Source organism: Pollachius pollachius (genome assembly GCF_949987615.1).
Source record: "Pollachius pollachius genome assembly, chromosome: 4".
Taxonomy (NCBI): Eukaryota; Metazoa; Chordata; class Actinopteri; order Gadiformes; family Gadidae; genus Pollachius; species Pollachius pollachius.
In genome coordinates this window covers 27,757,635-27,777,634 of record NC_136937.1, presented here as the reverse complement: position 1 = coordinate 27,777,634, position 20,000 = coordinate 27,757,635, and the positions used below count along the sequence as shown (strand labels likewise).

The 20,000-nt window shown below is 46.1% G+C and overlaps 1 protein-coding gene across 3 annotated transcripts in view; it reads left to right on the top strand.

The window, feature by feature from the left end:
- atp11a (ATPase phospholipid transporting 11A) overlaps nt 1-20,000 on the top strand; it is a 47,130-nt gene that overhangs the window by 8,508 nt on the left and 18,622 nt on the right. For all 3 annotated transcript variants that reach the window (XM_079734790.1, XM_079734789.1, XM_079734788.1), the window contains exons 2-12: nt 12,418-12,540; nt 12,864-12,953; nt 13,743-13,823; nt 14,234-14,341; nt 15,327-15,455; nt 16,170-16,273; nt 16,519-16,566; nt 17,107-17,171; nt 17,502-17,583; nt 18,426-18,576; nt 19,362-19,559. In XM_079734790.1, the coding sequence (XP_079590916.1) occupies nt 12,418-12,540; nt 12,864-12,953; nt 13,743-13,823; nt 14,234-14,341; nt 15,327-15,455; nt 16,170-16,273; nt 16,519-16,566; nt 17,107-17,171; nt 17,502-17,583; nt 18,426-18,576; nt 19,362-19,559 (1,179 nt within the window). The remainder of the gene's footprint in view (nt 1-12,417; nt 12,541-12,863; nt 12,954-13,742; nt 13,824-14,233; nt 14,342-15,326; nt 15,456-16,169; nt 16,274-16,518; nt 16,567-17,106; nt 17,172-17,501; nt 17,584-18,425; nt 18,577-19,361; nt 19,560-20,000) is intronic.

Here is a 20,000-nt window from a genome sequence, read left to right as displayed (position 1 = left end):
AGCTCAGCAAAGTGGGCACAAGCTGAAATGCTTCTAGTCTGTCTGTTATGATATCGTATAATCTAATATAATTTTATTCATTCATTTATTATTGATGAGCCGTGATTAACTAGGAAGCCCATCAGACTACATACGTATTCCATGTACACTGAGCTATATCTGTATTATTTAACGGTTTGGTTTATGTCTCTGTATTGTGAGTTCAAAAGGAGTGTCATTTGTTAGTGCCATCAGAGCCATCAGTCAGCTTTTAGTGAGTGAAACACTGTAATCTGTGAGAACATCTGTTTCTCTCTCTCTGTATGGGACCTTTTTTTGACACGTCCCAGCTCATTTCTGACCAATCAGGGCGTCGCTTCCCTGATTGGTTCGTGTGGAATCTGTCTTGCGTGTCAATCACAGGTGCTTAAAATGCAATGCTTCTCATTGGTAGAGATACCTAGGGAGGGAGGGAGCAGATGGGGAGGGTATGTTCATAGGGGTTGTTTAGTTACAAAACTTGCTCTTCCGGTGCTCGCATATTTCCGAGCACATGACAGGAAATGAATCAATTCCGTCTAGCCAATAGAAAAACAAAGTAAAAACATACCGGTGTTTACATGAAGAGCAACAGATGTGATTGGTTGTGTAAAATCCAATTGTAAAAACCAATTGTTGACCAATGTAAGCACATCCAGTTTGATTTCTCCACACAGACGCACACACACACACACACACAGACACATGCACGAACGTATGCACGCACGCATGCACAACCACACACACACACATAAAAACACCATGACATGGGGCTAGCCCTCCTCCCCTTATCCAAAGTCCCTGTTTGACTAGATCAATGAGTAGCATGTCTGTTATTGATGGAATCGATGAGAACCCCCCTACCCCCCAAACCTCTCTCTATGTGTTGTGTCTGAATCGTTGATGATGTCTGTAAGGTAAGAGAGGGATAGAGAGGGAGACAGAGTGAGAGAGAGTCAGAGAGAGAGAGGGCAAGTGTGAGAAAGAGAGAGAGAGAGAGAGAGAGAGATAGAGAAAGACAGACCTGCCAGGAAATGTATCACCGGAGACACAAGGTAGAGGGTGAGAGACAAGCCATTAGGCAGCAGCACTTCCACCATTATGACAAATAGAGAGAGAGTTAGAGAGCAAGAGAGAGTTAGAAAGAGTTAGAGAGAATTAGATAGGGAGTAAGAGAGAGAGAAAGACAGCGTGATAGATAGAGAGTGAGAGAGGGATAGAGAGAGAGAGAGATAGAGAGAGAGAGAGTGTAAAACAGAGAGAGACAGAGAGCGAGTGAGAGACACAGAGTGCACAACAAAACTCGATTCTGACAGTATTGTCCGTGACCAGCAACTGGCGCTGACGATGTAATCTCAGGTCACACCTAGCGAGAGGTAGAGCAGAGGAGCAGTCTTGGGTTACAGGTCAGAGAGTTCACGCACGAGGACAACCCATGGAACAGAATGGCACTTGTTTTGCCAGACCTGGCAGAGAAGCCATTTAAAAAATTGTATGCAGGCAATTACATGTGAAGACACAAAAACAAAGATGGATCCTTTTCCACTAACTAAGTGTGAATGGGTGTGTATCGTTGTGTTTATGTGTTTATGTGTGCTTGTGTGTGACTATCAACAACTACCAGTGTTTGAAGGCCTGTCTCTATCTGGATTGTCGCAAACTAAATGTTCTTATCAACCAAGCAAAAACAGGAAACAGCTTTTCGTCGATTTCATCTGCACTGCTCTGGTCGGCTGGTGTGTCGAGGTCTGTAAACCCGGGCGTGCCCAAACGATTATCCCCTCTAATACATATCAGCTGACGACTATGTGTGTGTGTGTGTGTGTGTGTGTGTGTGTGTGTGTGTGTGTGTGTGTGTGTGTGTGTGTGTGTTCGTGTGTGTGTGTGTGTGAGAGAGTGTGTTTGTTTGTGCTAGTTGTTTTTGTTTTAGAATGTGGAACATTTTACTGTGTACCTCTGTGTGTGAACTCTAAGAAGATGCCTAGTGTCTGTCAATTTGGGTGATAGAGGGGACGAGAGAGGAGAGAAAGAGAGAGAGAGAGAGAGAGAGAGAAAGAAAGAAAGAGAGAGAGAGAGAGATTTTTGATTTTGAAAAAACTTTTATTCTCAGTTTCTTTCTTCAATAATCACCTTTTAAACACAGACAAGAAAAACCCTTAGATTATGCAACAATAATTAATAAATAAATAAATAAACACACTCATTAAAACACAGAGTTAAAAAAGAGCTTCCTGTCCTGCACAGTGCATACTGCTGAGGTGAAGCACCATACGTCCCTGAACTCTTCCATTGTGCCCATTAATGAGTGGTACCTGAAGTCCACCCTGACTCTGGCCTTCACCAGGAACCCAAACATCTCTGCCAGCCAAAGGCCTGCCTCCCCCTCTACCTGGTTTATCCAGCTTTTGTAAACCGCCATTTTGGCTTGCCCGACCACAAAATTCAACAAACACCATTTTTTTAAATTTTCCTTATCGTAACCAGCACCAAAGATAAAAGCAGATTCTGACCAAACCTCTCCACAATTTAAAAACACTGTTTTTAAAACATGGAAAAGGACTCTCAGTCTGTGACACTCCAAATAGCAATGGACTATAGTCTCAGTTTTGTCACAGAATGGACAGTTCCCGGACACCGTGGGGTTGATTTTTCCAATGAAGCCATTCACAGCCAGAGCCCGTTGCAGGACCGTCCACTGCAGGTCTCCTGTGGGCTCCCCCCACTTATATATACTTTTCCCTGAAAGTAACTGTAACTCCATCCTGGACTTTGAAAGGCCCATGGGTTTCACCAGTCCGGTCTGGTCCACCGACAGTCCGAGCTCTGGAAACGGATCCCCTTCGTCTGGTACATCCGCCCCGCTGAAGTAGTCCCTCAGCATCTCTTGCTCCTCACTGGTCAGTCTGCTAATCCATTGGTTCATGATGTCTCTTGTGTGCCGGCTGGACCTCAGACCCAGGAGAGAAGCCACAGCCTCAGTGTTGTGGAGCCCGGGCCCTGACACGTCCACCACCTGCCTCAGCTTGACCACCCCAGTGGAGGCCCACCCCTGGGTGAGGCCAGGGCTGCTGCCATCTTGCACGTCCAGCCGAGCCCCGCACACCAGGGTCTCCTCCAGGAGCCAGAACAGAGACGCAGCAGGCCCCAGTCTGTCCCATTTAAAAAGGGTCCATGCTTTGACAACACCATAATAAAAAGGAGGCAACTTACACAAAGGAAAAAAAACACAATTCAATAAAAACAAAAATTAGTCTAAAACGAGGCCCGCTATCTTCCTTAAAATGATGCTTGTTACCTGTCTCCAGACGACATCATCATGCCCCAAGAGGTACCGCTGGATAAACTGCAGCCTGAAAGCCGCCGCTCTGCTCCCCAGGTGAACTAACCCCTGCCCCCCCTCTTCTTTTGGAAGATATAATACACTCTGAGGAACCCAATGCAACTTGTCCCAGAAGAGGTTTAGAATTACCGTTTGCACTTTTTGCAAGAGCCCAGCAGGGGGTTCTAAACATTTCAGTCTGTGCCACAAGGTGGACTCTACAATATTATTAATAATTAGGACCCTTCCTCTGTAGGACATGTGGGGAAGCAGCCACCTCTACTTAGCCAGCTTCCCCTCCACCTTCTCCAACACACCCCCCCCAGTTCTTCCTTTCACTCTGTTCGTCCCCCAGGTGAATCCCCAGGTATTTAAAACCCCCCCTCTTCCAGCTCAGCCCCCCCGGCAGCTGGGGTAGACCCGCAGACCACCTCCCAACTGCCAGCGCTTCACTCTTGGCCCAGTTCACTTTGTCAGCTGAGATCTTCCCAAACGTTTCAACAATCTTGCCCAATTTATTAATGTCCTCCTGATTTTGAATAAAAATGATGATGTCATCTGCAAAGGCTGATGAAATAAAATTTGAACTAATATCAGGTAAAAACAGGCCATCAATAAAAACACGAACATTGTGCAACATGGGTTCTATAGACAGTTAAAATGCAGTTAAAATCCCCTCCCAAAAACAAATAATCTTCTGGCACACACTGACTTAAAACCAAACTAAGTTCATTTAAAAACTGAACTCAGTCAGGGCCAGAATTTGGAGCATATACATTAATAAATACAATATTAAAATGCTCATATTTTGCCTTAACTACCAGCAGTCTCCCCTTCACCCGCTCTTCCGCCACATTAGATAAGGGCACAGAATCTCTGGAGAAAAGGAGAGCCACTCCTGCACTCGTGCTGCTAAAATGGCTTAAAATGACTTTGCCCCCAAACTCCCTCCTCCAGTCTGTTTCGTTAAAAACATCACTGTGAGTCTCCTGGAGCATCATTATATTATTTTTTTTTAAGTTTCAAAGTTTCAAACAGGCAAGCCCTCTTCCTCACATCTCTAGCTCCATTTAAATTAAGAGTGGAAACCTTAAAATAAATCATTGCTTTTGATGTGAGGAGAGGCACACAGATGAGAAGAAACAGCAGGCCAACTGATCTACAAATAGTCAGAGTCTTCATCATTGTTAAGCTCTTGTTTGAGTCTCAGAGCAATCTTCTTCAACCCTCCCTCCCCTCTGATGCTCATCTGAGACTTGACTGATAGCAACAGCATTTTCTTACCTGCAAAGTACTCATCAAATTGGACATTTTTCATATTTTTTGTTTTTTGAAGGAACATTTGTATACTATATACTGTGCACAGCTCATCCAACTGAGATGCAGAAAACAGCGGTGAGTCTGTGAGGGGCTGACTGTCTGCGGCACCGTCCTCCATCTCCTCCTCCTCACTAGACTCTAACTCTACCTGCTCCTGATTTCTTGGCTTTGGAGCCACAGGTGTCACTACCCTGTTTTCTCTTAAGGAGAGGAGTTTTACACGCAGTATCTTCCTCCTCCATCAACCCTTCCTCACCGTCACTGCATTCCTCTGCTGCAGCAGGGATGGGCCCAACCTGAACACTCTCTGCTGGCTCTTTGACTGCATCATTCCCCTCCTCCTGAACAATACATTCACTCTGCCTTTCATTTTCAACACCCAGAATTGTATCTCCAGGATTTTTACCACACTGCTTTTCATTTTTAACATTTTCAACACTTTGAGATGCTTTCTTACGATTTTCACCAAACTGCTTTGCGTCTTCAACATTTTGTTTTTTTCCCTTCAACATTTGTAACACTTTGAATGTGATTTTCCACATTTGCCACCCTCTGTTTCATCGTTTCAACACTGGCTGAGGTCCCTGCTGTCACCTCAGCTCGTTTTCCAGGGGTTTTCTCCGGGCAAGTTCTCACGAGATGACCCTCCCTCCCCCATCCAAAACATGAGTGCCAGAGTTGACAAACACTGCATAATCAAGATCATTCACTTTTATACTGAAAACTAAATTCAGTTCAGCATCTTTCTTATTTAAAATCATATGAACTTGCCGTCTGTAACCCACGACAGAGGAGACTTGAAACCCGACGGCAACTGACTTATAGCCGACACAACTTTCCTATGCCTTGACAACTCCCTGATCAACACTTCATCCCCGATAAACGGGGGGATGTTGGAGATGGTGACCCTTGCCGCAGGTGTAGTTAGCGGAGATACTGATACAAAGGAATCCTTAACCACGATGCCGGTCTCCACTACTTTGTTTGGTTTCGCTACGCTGTCAACAAAAATCACAACTGCTCCGTATATCCGGGCAGCGGACATAATACTGCTATACCGACCACCTCTCCTACTGCCAAAACTGGGGAGATCTTGAAGCCGCAATTGGCTCGGATCGCCGAACGCCACCATGCCTCAGGCGAGGGAGAGAGAGGGAGAGAAAGAGAGAGAGGGAGAGAGGGAGAGAGAGAGAGAGGGAGAGAGAGAGAGAGAGAGAGAGAGAGAGGGAGAGAGAGAGAAAGAGAGAGTGAGAGTAAGAGGGTTAGAAAGACTAGAGCGTAAGAGAGTGAGAAAGAGAGAGAGAGTGAGAGTAAGAGGGTTAGAAAGACTAGAGCATAAGAAAGAGAGAAAGAGAGAGAGAAAGAGAGTTAGAAAGACTAGAGCGTAAGAGAGAGAGAGAGAGAGAGAGAGAGTTTAGAAATTAAGAAAGAGAGAGAGATAGATAGCAAGGGAGCGAATGTGTCAAATACAATACTGTCTTTTGAGTGTGTGTGTGGTTGTGTGTGTGTGTGTGTGTGTGTGTGCGTGTGTGTGTGTGTTTACGTGTGTGTGTGTGTGTGTGTGTGTGTTTACGTGTTTACATGCTTGCGTGCGTCTCACACCGCATGCCCAGGTTCCGTCCTCCTACCCTCCACAATGCCTCTCTTTATCTCAGTGAGCCCACCACCACAGTATTGAGCACAGCACAGTCACAGGCATTGTAAAAATCGCTCCATTCCCCCCCTCCCCCTCCCCGCCCACCCCACTGTATCCGGTCAGACTTCGCCCCCATGGCCTGACACACTTCCTGTGTCCCTTGAGCTGCTACGGTGGCCCGGCCCGGGTCAAACAGCACCAGTGTGACATTTCTCCTGTTTGTCTTTTTTGCTAGAAGCGGATCCATTGTCCCGCACACACACACACACACACACACACACACACACACACACACACACACACACACACACACACACACACACACACACACACACACACACACACATACACACACACACACACACACACGCAGACACACATGCACCGATACACAAACATTCACACACACACACACACACACGCATACACGCAAAGATGCTTAAACACACTCACACACACGCACACACACACACAGATACACACACACACACACACACACACATACGGGTGTGTGTGTGAGATTGAGGATGATGCATGAACGAATACTTTCCAAATACACCCAAATGGGGCTATTTGATGGGTATTCTTCATGGGTTCACGGGTTCATGGATTGTAGCAGTCAGCATTTGAGATTTTGCATCTAAGGCAACTTGTGCTTTAGAAACCCTTTCAATTATTCAGTTGATCGTAATTGATTTCAATGAAATCGATAAAATTGTATCTATATGTCTTTCTCTCTCTATAGATATATATATATATGTATATGGATACATAATGTATGACAGAAATGTATGCTGGCACACGTCAGGGTACTAAATGTCAAGTAATAATGGTTATAATACCAGGCCTAATGGACATCTCTCTTGCTGATTCTGTCCTCCCGTTCCTCACCTCTCCTATCCTCTCCTCTCCCCTCTCCACTCCTCTCCTCCTTTCCGCTCCCTTCTCCCCTCCCCCCTCTCCTCTCCCCTCCTCTCCCCTCCCCCTCTCCTCTCCTCTCCCCTCCTCTTCCCTCCTAATCCCTCCTCTTTTCTCCTTTCCTCTCCTCTCCCCTCCTCTCCTCTCCCCTCCTTTACTCTCCCCCCATCACCTCTCCTCCTGTCCTTGTTATTGTAGTTTAGAAAAAAGGGACATTTTGTGATTCTGCAAAGAGCCGGGCGAATATGAGTGTGTTTCTGTGAATGGGTCTCTGTGTCACCTCACTCACTATCTTTCCTCCTCTCTTCCTTCCTTCCTTCCTTCCTTCCTTCTCGTATATCTCATTTCTACTCTAGTCTTTCTACACTTTTATCTGAAGTGACTCACCACACAAACACAATCTATCCAAGTGACAAACCCTAGTGCAAGGAAAGACACACACACACTACCACGCCCATAGACACACACTCACACACACAGGAAATACACACACACACACACACACAAACTGAATCTCCTGCTCTGCTGACCTATAAGGAACAAAACCAGGTGAACATTCTAGTTTAGTTCCTCCATGTTCCCTAGGGAGCACGCACACACATCAACACACACACACACACACACAATGCATTTTTACAATATGTTGTCCAACTACCATTCATAATCACACGCTCACACACACACTAACACACAGTCGAGGAGGTGTGTGTGTGCGAAGGCAGCATAACATAATGTTATGGGCCTTCATCGGCAGTCCACCAAATCAGGCCACAGTCCAGAATACTCACATTTGATAGAAATGAAAAATATAACCCCCCCCTAAAATTTTTTTTAAAAAGCTGGTCACATGAATACATGCATACATGAATATAAGAAAGGCAGTTATTGGGATGGAATAATCTGGTAGGCATTTGTACATGGTAACAATTGTTTTGTTGTGTAGGGATGTCCTGTACTAAACCTTCAGACTCTCAAGGCTCGATCTCTGACTCCAGACATACATCAACTAGGGCGGACCCATCCTCTAAACCTTACTTTCAGTACAAACTTCCCAGCATCTTTCCACATGCACCTGTTGACTATTTACCTATATTCATCTCCTTCTATACACTTACTAAAGCTCCACGTACACACACACACACACACACACACACACACACACACGCACACACAGGCTACAGACAGAATGGACATTGTTGAATGTTGCCTGATATCTGTGTAAAGTTTGTGTATGTATGTGTTTGTGTGTGTGTGTCTGTTCCAGTATGTGTGCTCCAGATTGTATGTGTGCGTGTGTGACATGTGTGTGTGTATGTATGTGTGCTCCAGTTTGTATGTGTGTGTGTGTGTGTGTGTGTGTGTGTGTGTGTGTGTGTGAGTTTCCTCCAATGTGTGTGTGTGTGTTCCAGTATGTGTGCTCCAGATTGTATGTGTGTGTATAAGTGTATGTGTGTGTGAACTCCAGTGATTGTGTGTGTGTATGTGCTCCAGTGTGTGTGAGTGCTCCAGTGTGTGTGTGTGTGTGTGTGTGTGTGTGCTCCACCGTGTGCTTGAGTGTGTGCTCCAGTGTGTGTGTGTGTGTGTGCTCCAGTTTGTATATGTGTATGTCTGTGTGTGTGTGAGTGCTCCAGTGTGTATCAGGGTATCAGTGTGTGCAGGTTGGGCTGTGTATCCCTCTCTGGTGTTGGTCCTCCACACGGCTGCCTGGTGGTGCTGCTGATTACATTCTGCAGAAGAAGAAGTCATCACACAAGCCCTTCAATACCACTGACACACAATGAGGGCTACGTGTGTGTGTGTGTGTGTGGGTGACTGTGTGTGTGAGTGAGTGAGTGTGTGTGCCACACTTCGGTCCACAATAGATTCTTCGTCAGGCTCCGGAAATGTTATCTCTTATTAGCCAGGGGTGTGTGTAGTGGGACTCACACACGCACACACGCAAGCACTGATGCACGCACGCACAGATGCACACATGCACATACGCATATATACTCACATGCACGTGTGAAACACACACATTAGAGCACACAGAGGGAGTCGTTTCTGAAGTTGACCTTTGCGATCCATTACAATGTATGAATTTATATCGTATGGGCTGGATAGCAGCAGACATTACATATATTGTTCCTGGTGTAGAGAACTGCACCCCCATTTTTGTACTTTTGTTGATGTTGTTCAATGTTGCTGTTTCTTTCTGTTAATGTTCACGGATCACACTTAACTTTTGTTCTTACACAATATTCTCCCATGTCCTATGAGTTGATTATACTCGTCTTTGTTCTCTCCTGTGGTGTTTGGCCTCTCTCTCTCTCTCTCTCTCTCTCTTTCTCTCTCCAGAGGTAGCAAAGGAGATGAGGCATTGAGTTCATGAAGTGTGTGTGTGTGAGATCCGGACACTTCCTGTTTACAGTTCCTCCTGCCACACATCAGTCTCTCTCCGATCAATCAGCAGCCCCGTTTGTTGTTGTGTTGTTGCCGACTGTCGTCAGCCAGCGTAACCCTGTGATAAAGAGCATGATGCTACCGTAATCGAATCAAAGATATGTTGATAATCTGAGCGTGGCTCTGCGTGATGGAGACCCTGTCCTGCATGGGGGCAGCAAGTGGCTGTTATTCTGAGTCGACGGACGCTGGATAGATCAGGGCATCTGATCTTCATGGTGCACACACACACACGCACACACAAACGCGCACACACACACATTGACTGCCTCATGCTCTAGCTGGACATCCTCTGTAGAAGCCCAAAGAAAGGAGAAAATCGACCCTTCCTCGGCCCTCACCCTGCCTCAACCCTCCTCACCCTTCCTCACCCCTACACCCCACACAACAACCGCAAATGTTTCCCTTCCCCTGCCTATAAATACCCCCCTGCAACATGAAACGCGGCTAAAAGGAACAATGGCGCTTCAGAATAGCCCTTCTCCTCGAGCGGCTCCCTTTACATCAGGCCGGCACAAATGGACCAGGGAATAATTATAATGGCAACAATAAATACCCTAGAAAACCATCATTGGATGAAGGATTGGGCTTCTATGGGTCGGTTATTTCTTTTCTGAAATGGACGTTTGGTCGGTGATTTGAGGATCCCCCATTAGAGGCTTTGGTGGAGGGGCAGGGCCGTAATGGACGAGCGCTGGGTAAATGCCTTCTGCTCAACATGTAGGAGGAGGCCAGGTGTAGACAAAGGGCTAGAGACACAAAGGAGATAGTGTGTGTGTGTATGTGTGTGTGCGTGCGTGTGTGTTTCTTCTCTTCACCCCTCTATCCATCTCTTCTCTCCTCCTCTCTCAATTTCCTCTTCTGTCCTTCTCCTCATCTTCATCCTCATCCATCTCCACCTCCTCTCTCCTCTTCCTCCTCCTCATCCTTCTCCAGCTACTTCTTCCACCCCCTCTCTCCTCCGTCTCCTCCTGAGTAGATAATTGGAGGACAAGGTATATAAATATCTTTCCCCACCAGACCGTAACCTGAGAGCTGGGGCGAGAGACAATCACAGTGCATTAATTCATCTCTCTCTCTCCCCCCCCCCCCCCCCCCCTCTCTCTCTCTCTCATGTGTTTGCGTGTGTTTTTTTCACGTCTTTGTGACGCTTTAAGCGTTTGTATTGAGTGTGTGTGTTTGTTTATGAAAAGGAGAAGGTTTCTGTGAAAGGGAGATACAGCGAGAGAAAAATAACTATAGAAAGAGAGACATAGAGAAATAGATAGAGAGAGATACATAGAGGGAGAGAGAGAGAGAGGCATAGAGCGGGAGAGAGAGACAGAGAGAGAGAGAGAGAGAGAGAGAGAGAGAGAGATTGGAAACTAGGCCACGTTTGCTCTTGACACTCAATCCCATTCAGCACCCACAGATTACTGTCACGTCTTGTTAATGTGTGTGTGCGTGTGTGTGTGTGTGTGTGTGTGTGTGTTTGTGTGTGTGTACACATGTGTGTGCTTGTTCATTATCAATTAAATCCCAGGTGTCCTGACTTGCGTTTTAACGACAAAATCACACACACACACACACACACACACACACACACACACACACACACACACATACACACACACACACACACACACACACACACACACACACACACACACACACACACACAGGACCCTTAGCACTTTAAATGTCTAGCCTAACAGCATTACCACTACTAATGTTAGCATACACGCTTCTGTTGTACTTTGATAAAGCATGTCCCTGGCCTCAATAATAGGTGGGGGGGGGTATCTTGGTGTTTACATGGTTTTAATAGGTTGAATTAAGCCAGTGACAGTGTGTGTGTGCATGTATGTGCGTGCTGACAAGATCTCTGAGTTGTTGAGGAAAAGAGTGTGTGTGCAATCTGTGCATCTGTGTTTCCTGCTATGTGTGTGTGTGTGTGTGTGTGTGTGTGTGTGTGTGTGTGTGTGTGTGTGTGTGTGTGTGTGTGTGTGTGTGTGTGTGTGGGTGTGTGTGGGTGTATGTGTGTGCTGACAAGATCTCTGAATCATTGAGGAAGAGTGTCTGTGTGTCTGTTTCCTGCTAGGTGCGTATGTGTGTGTAGACAAGATCTCTGAATCATTGAGGAAAAGTGTATGTGTGTGTGTGTGTGTGTGGGGTGTGTGTGTGTGTGTGTGTGTGTGTGTGTGTGTGTGTGTGTGTGTGTGTGTGTGTGTGTGTGGGTTGTTTTATTCGGCGAGTGAGAAGAAGCGAAAGCTAGAGCTGGTTAAAGGGTTTCCTGTCTATCTTCTTGTTTGGAATTGATTGTGTAAGTGTATCAGCTTAACACGCTTTTATTTGTTGAACTGGCCCGGTCCAGTGAATCAATTTTAGAACTGTGTCTGTTGGCTTTCTGTGGTGAAATATGAATATTTTATATCTAATTACATTTGAACCGGGCTATACCCAGCTTATTCAAAAACACATGATTTATTAGCCGGTATCAGCATTGATGGAATATTAACGGTAAACGTCAAAGCAATGGTTATTGAAAAAGTAGTGGTATGCCCTGTCTATTTCTGCTGCCCCAAAAGCATTCAAAGCAGTGCTGACCATCTGAAAAGCTTTAAAGAAAACAAAAACAAACTTACTGGTGGTGCCGTGATAGCGCAATCGCAGCGCATTCGTAGCAAAATCGTAGCATTGTCGTACCACAATTATGGCACAATCGTAATGGAATCCTATTGTAATGGGATAGCGTGATGCTAACGCAGCATTCTCTGGTGGTCAGTGTGCTGGTGAGGAGGACTGGGTGGACAACCGGACGGTGTACATCGGACACAAGGAGCCCCCCCCGGGGGCCGAGGCCTACATACCCCAACGGTACCCCGACAACAGGATAGTCTCCTCCAAGGTCAGGACACACACACTTGCATAACACATACACACACACAGACATGCATATGCACAGACTGAACATACACAAGCACACACAAGCATACACACACACAAACACATACATGCTCGCACACACACACACACACACACACACACACACACACACACACACACACACACACACACACACACACTCATACCTACAGAGATAAACATACATATACACACATGCAATACACATACTGTGTGTATGAAACAATAACATCAATGAAAATAATTCTACTCTCTGATTCTACTCTCTGAATTCTATGACGTGTTATTTTGGATCTTCCTTCATAGTACACCTTTTGGAACTTCGTACCAAAGAATCTATTTGAACAGTTCAGGCGAATCGCCAACTTCTATTTCCTCATCATCTTCCTGGTTCAGGTAAGTTCACAGCCCCAAAGGTGAATATCAAGTTTGGACAGCAGCAATGATATATCATTTATTTGTGTTGACAGCATAGCATTGTTGATTTAATATTGTATTATTCATAGTTGTCGTAGGAGACACTGCCCATTAGCTGGTTCAGGTGGTTCAGGTTGCTAATGATTAGCGTTTTGACACATAGAAGAGATGAGTGTAGCATGGTTCCAAGCAAGAGAGACAAAGCTAGCTACAATAAACACATTGCTCTCTAAGGATAACAAGTCGGTTTAGAACTGGAGCTGCAACAGTTCAACAATATCCTAACAAGAAGAGCAGCATTCTAACTAGACTGTACTCAAACGAATTGGGGGTAAAACTGTCACTTTGTGACAACAAAGTAACTAATCCATCTTGATAGCATTTCATTATTGGTAGTTTTCTATGATTACTTAATTCTGCACTCCAGAGCAAATAACCAGAACTGTGACTTGATTGAAAGTAATATGTATTTTAATGTTTTTGTTTAAGGCACATTTCTGCTTTTTAGTGTCCAATGTTATGATCTAATTTGACGAATGAATGAACAGATGAATTAAATGGAGCACATGTTAAAGAGAGAACTGAAGATGGAAGTGGTAGTTGTGGTTCTCTTCATTTAGATACAAGGTACACTTGGACGATTTATGACAACCTCCTGGAGTTTTACAGAAGTGATGTGTGTCTTCTGGTGAAATGAAACCAGTAGTCTCACTCACCATTTCATGCTCTCTCTCTCTCTCTCTCTCTCTCTCTCTCTCTCTCTCTCAGCTGATCATAGACACCCCCACCAGTCCGGTCACCAGCGGCCTGCCACTCTTCTTTGTCATCACTGTCACTGCCATCAAACAGGTGAGTTGACCAACAGGTGCACATACACACACACACACGCGCACACGCACACACACACACACACACACGCACGCACGCACGCACGCACACACGCAGGCACACACACACACACACACACACACACACACACACACACACACACACACACACACACTGTGTACTGTGTCAGCATCCATACGCGCTGCCCTCTCTTCTCCCCCTCCCTATCTATCTCTCTCCCCCCTTCCCCACTCCTCTCTCACTTTCTTCTCCCCCCCCCTCACCCATTTCCCCATTTTCACTCTTTCCCTGCCCCTCCCTCCAAACTGCTCCCTCACTCTCCCCCTTGCCCCTTCCTCTCACTCCCTCCCCTTCCCAACCTCCCCCTGCCATTCCCTCTTCCTGCCCCCCCACACCTCTCTCTGGTCCAGGGGTATGAGGACTGGTTGAGACACAAAGCAGACAACTCGGTCAACCAGTGTCCCGTCCACGAGGTGCAACACGGCAAGGTGGTGCGCAAGCAGAGCCGCAAGATCAGGGTACGTGTGCGCAAGTGTGTCTGTGTGTGTGTGTGCGTGTGTGTTTATCTGTGTGTGTGTGTGTGTGTGTGTGTGTTTGCCTTTGACAATTTCCTATTTGACAATTTCCTATATATTTCACATAATATCTGTGTGTATGTGTGCGTCAGTGTGTCCACACATTTGCCGGAATGCCTGATCTGTTTGTGTGTGTGTGTGTGTGTGTGTGTGTGTGTGTGTGTGTGTGTGTGTGTGTGTGTGTGTGCGTGTGTGTGTGTGTGTGTGTGTGTGTGCGTGTGTGTGTGTAAGGGTGTTTGTGTGTGTGTGTTTTTGAGAACTTCCTATTTCACAATTACCAACGTTTTACCTAATATGTGTGTGTGTGTGTGTATGAGCTTGTATGTGAGCGTGTGTGTGAGTGTCCTAGAGCTCTAGCTTAGCAGACCAGAGCTGTGAGCGGGAACGAGACACCCTGCTCTTAAGGGTGTCTATGGTAACCCAGGGAGAACCAGCCCATTAGCTGGTTCAGGTGGCTATGGGTTAGCGCTTTCACACATCGAGGATAAATGTAGAACAGTTCCAAACAACAAATACAAAGCTAGCTACGGTAAACACATCCTTTTCCAAGGATAACAAACCAGTTCAACCCAGGATAGATCAGGGCGTCTGATCTTCATGGTGCACACACACGCACACACACGCACACACACGCACACATCCCCCCCCCCCGACCCTGCCCCCCCAGAGGGCAAGAAAAAACTCTCTTGAATAGCAAGGAAGACATCTTGAGAAGGAACGCAGAGCTGGGGACCCCTCCTTCCAGGGGTGCAAAGGGTGCCATAATTGATCTAAGATAAGGTGTACCTTACACATCCCGGGAGAGAGACGTAGCTGTAGTGGCACGAGGACGTGGCATGCCGTCGTTGCGCCGGGGTGAGGGGGGATGTAGCTCCCAGACGTAGCATGTCCCCCTCACAGCCCTTGTTTCGGTCTTCCCTCCCCTCAGGTGGGGGACGTGATGCTGATCAAGGAGAACGAGACCTTCCCCTGTGACCTCATCCTGCTCTCCTCGTCCCGGGACGACGGCACCTGCTTCGTCACCACGGCCAGCCTGGACGGAGAGAGCAGCCACAAGGTGAGCCCTCAGTGGGACACCCTCAGGACCTCACACACTCTTTCTTTATGGGGACGCGTCTCGCTAGACTCACCGATGGCAATGGTGCTGCCGATGGTGAGGCGGGCCGTGGAACGTATTCCATCTCCTCTCCTCTTCCCTTTGTAGCTACGGTTTCACATCCGTCCATCTCTGTCTCTGTCTCTGTCTCTCTCTGTCTCTCTCTCTCTCTCTCTCTGTCTTTATCTGTTTCATCTCAACCTTCGGTCCAACATCCGTCCATTTCTCTCTCTCTCTCTCTCTCTCTCTCTCTCTCTCGCTCTCTCTCTCGCTCTCTCTCTCTGATTCAAAGGGCTTTATCGGCATGGGAAACGTACATGTGCATTAAGATACAACATCTTAATTCTAAGATATAGTAAAATAAGATACCATACATGCTAGAAAATAATAATAGCACAAAATAGATTGCAATACAATCATTAAAAAAATGCAATATAATACAAATGTTGATGTGTCGATACACTATAAAATAAGGCTATATTATTAGAATCTAATAATACGGCCTTATCTAATAATTAGATCATGTGGTCCTGGTTGGGTTAGGGTCAATCAAACTATGTCCTGGGACTAGGTCACAGACTGACTCTCCGTAACATTGTTGACAGTATATGACACTACATATTATTGACCCTAATACATGCATGTCTAAGTGTGTGTGTCTCTCTCTCTCTCTAGACGTACTATGCAGTGCAGGACACTAAGGCCTACACCACAGAAGAGGAAGTTGACTCAATCAAGGCCACCATAGAATGTGAACAACCACAGCCAGACCTCTACAAGTCAGTATACCCCCCTGTGTGTGAGTGTGTGTGTGTCACACATACATACACACACACGCACACCTAGTTTGTATACAGACACACACGCACACGTGTAATATATTCACCCAGCGAGCCAACTTTTAATTTCAACATACACACCTTATTTCACCACAACGTCTAAAAAGCCTTTTTGCTGTCATTCTCGTTAAACCTTCCTCTTGTTCTGCACTCATCCTTCTACGTGTTCTTCCCGCTCTGTGCAGGTTCGTGGGCCGGGTTAATATCTACATGGACAACGAACCGGTCGCCAGGTAGAACCGCCAGAATCCAAACGTTCCTGTTTGTTCCTCAGTCGGTCTTTGCCCCAGGGCAGACAGGATATTACCTCATCATGGAGGTCATGTTGCTTTATATATGGGTACACGATTTAGAAGTGAACTCGTGAGAAATCGTGTGAACATTTTATTAATCATTTGAGTGTTTTTCATTCCTGTATTTTGTCTTGTTGTAAAGCGCATTAAAGTATCTAGGAAAGCGCTTTAAAATAAAAAGGTATTATTATTGAGAATCAGCAAGGTCGAAAAGAGTCAAAAAGGCACATTGGCAGGCAGGAATACAAATCACTTTTTTATATTTGCTAGCTGCTCTTGTGAGCAGCTTGTTGCTCGCATCATGTTCAACAACCACAACAAACGTTATATATTTATTTATTTTTCATTCAGAAAGCGTGTCGCAAAATCACATTCAAATATCTGCGCTTTTAAGTCTATTCGTGTGCTTACAATCCTGCGGATACAACCACAATAATGTCCCTGATGAATGAACTTGAATTTAACCCCACTCTCGCCCAGGCCTCTGGGATCCGAAAACCTGCTGCTGCGAGGAGCGACTCTGAAAAACACAGCGTACATCTATGGTGAGGTCGTGCTGGATACACTGGTTATCCAACGCACTATTTACACATGCTAGCTACAGGGCTAGCATGTCCCTCAGAAGGGAGGGAGAAGGGAGATTGAGTCTTGGAGATTTCAATTATGTACCAATGGGTGGACAACTAAAACTATATGCCTGTCTGTGTTTTAATAAGATGAACTGAACTGAATTGAATACCCACGCAGAGGAAATTTAATCTAGCTCGTGAAAATCATGTTCAAACAAAAAGTACATTTTTAAGACATTTTAAGCATACTCGGTTTACTCTCTCTCAAACCATTCTTTCTTTATTTCTCCTTCTTCCTCTCGTCAGCGGTGGCAATCTACACGGGCATGGAGACCAAGATGGCGCTCAACTACCAGACAAAGACTCAGAAACGCTCGGCTGTAGAAAAGTGAGCCTTTACTGTCTCTCTCTCTCTCTGTCTCTCCCTCTGTCTCTCTAACTGGATTTGCCACATTTACACGGCGAGACACAATCTGGTTTAAATCGACCCACGTCTTTCTGTATCGGAGGGTTCGTGTTTCTGTCAGAGCCCAGGCCTCCCGCCTCTCATCTGTTCGGCCTCATCCAACCCCCACCCCCCACCCCTTCATTCAGTTACCGGTCCATCCCCGGACATGTCCTTCTTCTGCTGTTGTTGCCGTCACTCGCAATTCAGAAGACGGATTTCTGTATTAAAATAACTGAAACGAGGATCTTGCCCGAGACATTTTCCCTCCATAACTAAATAAATGCATGGCTGGCCATTTAGATATGAATATTGATGATGGCGCCCTTTAATACACTGTGTATTAAATGATGCCATTTGATTCATAACGTTTGTCCATTGTTAAATACTGTTTGTAAGAATTCTCCTTTCAAGCATGGAAAGACACTGACGTAAAGTCAGTCACCTCACTCTCTCCCCCCTCCCTTACTATGTTTCTCCACCATTGAGAAGTTTGGCATTTGTTTGCAGGCTTACCTTGTCGAAAATGACATCAGCTCTGTGATTTGTAATACGTTTTATCGACGTTGCACCAAACGGTTCAATGTCAAAATGCTGTTACTTGTATACTACGACCTATACTTTTACATTTACACCGTTAATGTACAGATTTGAAGTACCTGCTGATAAAGATTTTATGAACGTGTATCTTAAGAGGCTGGAGGATCTAATCATCCAGAATCCAGAATAAGTCGACATCCTAAAGGAAGGTCTCCGACCTCTCTGTCCTCCATCGCCCCCTGCAGGTCGATGAACGCCTACCTGGTGGTGTACCTGTGCATCCTCATCGGCAAGGCCTTCATCAACACGGTGCTGAAGTACGTCTGGCAGGCCGACCCCAACCAGGACGAGCCTTGGTACAACAACCGCACCGACGCCGAGAGAGAGAGGCACATAGTGAGTCTGTTGTCGCTAGGGCTAATGCTACCACTGCTACTGCTACTGCTACTGCTGCTACTGCTGCTACTGCTACTGCTACTGCTACTGCTGCTACTGCTACTGCTGCTACTGCTAATGCTGCTACTGCTACTGCTACTGCTACTGCTATTACTGCTCCTGCTACTGCTACTGCTGCTACTGCTACTGCTGCTACTGCTACTGCTACTGCTACTGCTATTACTGCTGCTGCTACTGCTACTGCTACTGCTGCTACTGCTACTGCTGCTGCTACAGCTACTGCTGCTACTGCTACTGCTTTTCTGTTATGTCATTTCTTCTTACTGCTTTTCCGTCCTTTCGTCTCCTTTTTCTGCTACTGTCTCGGTGCCCTGTCTCTCCTCCCCTCACCTCTCACCTCCTTCACGTCTGTCTTCCCCTCACATGCTCTCCCCTCACATCTCCTCCTGCTCCTCCCCCTTCTCCCATCACCTCTCACCTCACCTCGCTACTCCCCTTACTTCCTCTCCTCTCCCCTCGCTCTTCTCCTCCCCCTGCCCTCAATCTCCTCTCCTCTTCTCCCCGCCACGCCTAAATGTATTGCCTCCTCACCTCCTCTCCTCTCCCTCTTCTCCTCCCCCTCCTCCCCTTCTCCTCCACTCCACTCATCTCCCCTTACTCTTCTCCCCTTCTCCCATCACCTCCCCCTTAAAAACAAATATGCCTCCACCTACTGCCTTTCACCTCCTCTCTCCTCACATCTCCCCCCACTACGACTCTCACCTCCCCTCCCCTATCCCCCCCAGGTGATCCGGGCGTTCACGGACTTCCTGGCGTACATGGTGCTCTTCAACTACATCATCCCCGTCTCCATGTACGTCACGGTGGAGATGCAGAAGTTCCTGGGCTCCTACTTCATCATGTGGGACGACGACATGTACGACAAGGAGCTGGGCGAGAGCGCCATCGTCAACACCTCCGACCTGAACGAGGAGCTGGGCCAGGTGGGTACCGAACCGGGGGGGGCCAGGTGTTTACCATGGGGGGGGGGGAGTAGGAACGGATGGATGTAGGGTCGTTATTGGACGGAGGGATGGAACCGTTGTCTAAACTGACCATCTTACGGACTTACCGTCTCTAGTTTATTGCTTTTCAGGGTGTCCCCCTTTTTCAAGGGATTTTAATGATGTTATTTATATATATATTTAGTTTTTTGTATATTTAATTGTATTCTCCACTTAGTCATATACCATTTAATTCACAGTAAATTTTAGCTTACAGGTTCTAATGAAAAAAATGTTATTTTGTTCAAAATATGAGATATTTTGTTAATATAATATTTTATATATCATAATATATCATAATATTCTATAATTAGCCATTTAGCTATCTCTCCACTTCTAGACGACGAACCATGTCACGTTGCCACCCCATACATCTTAAGG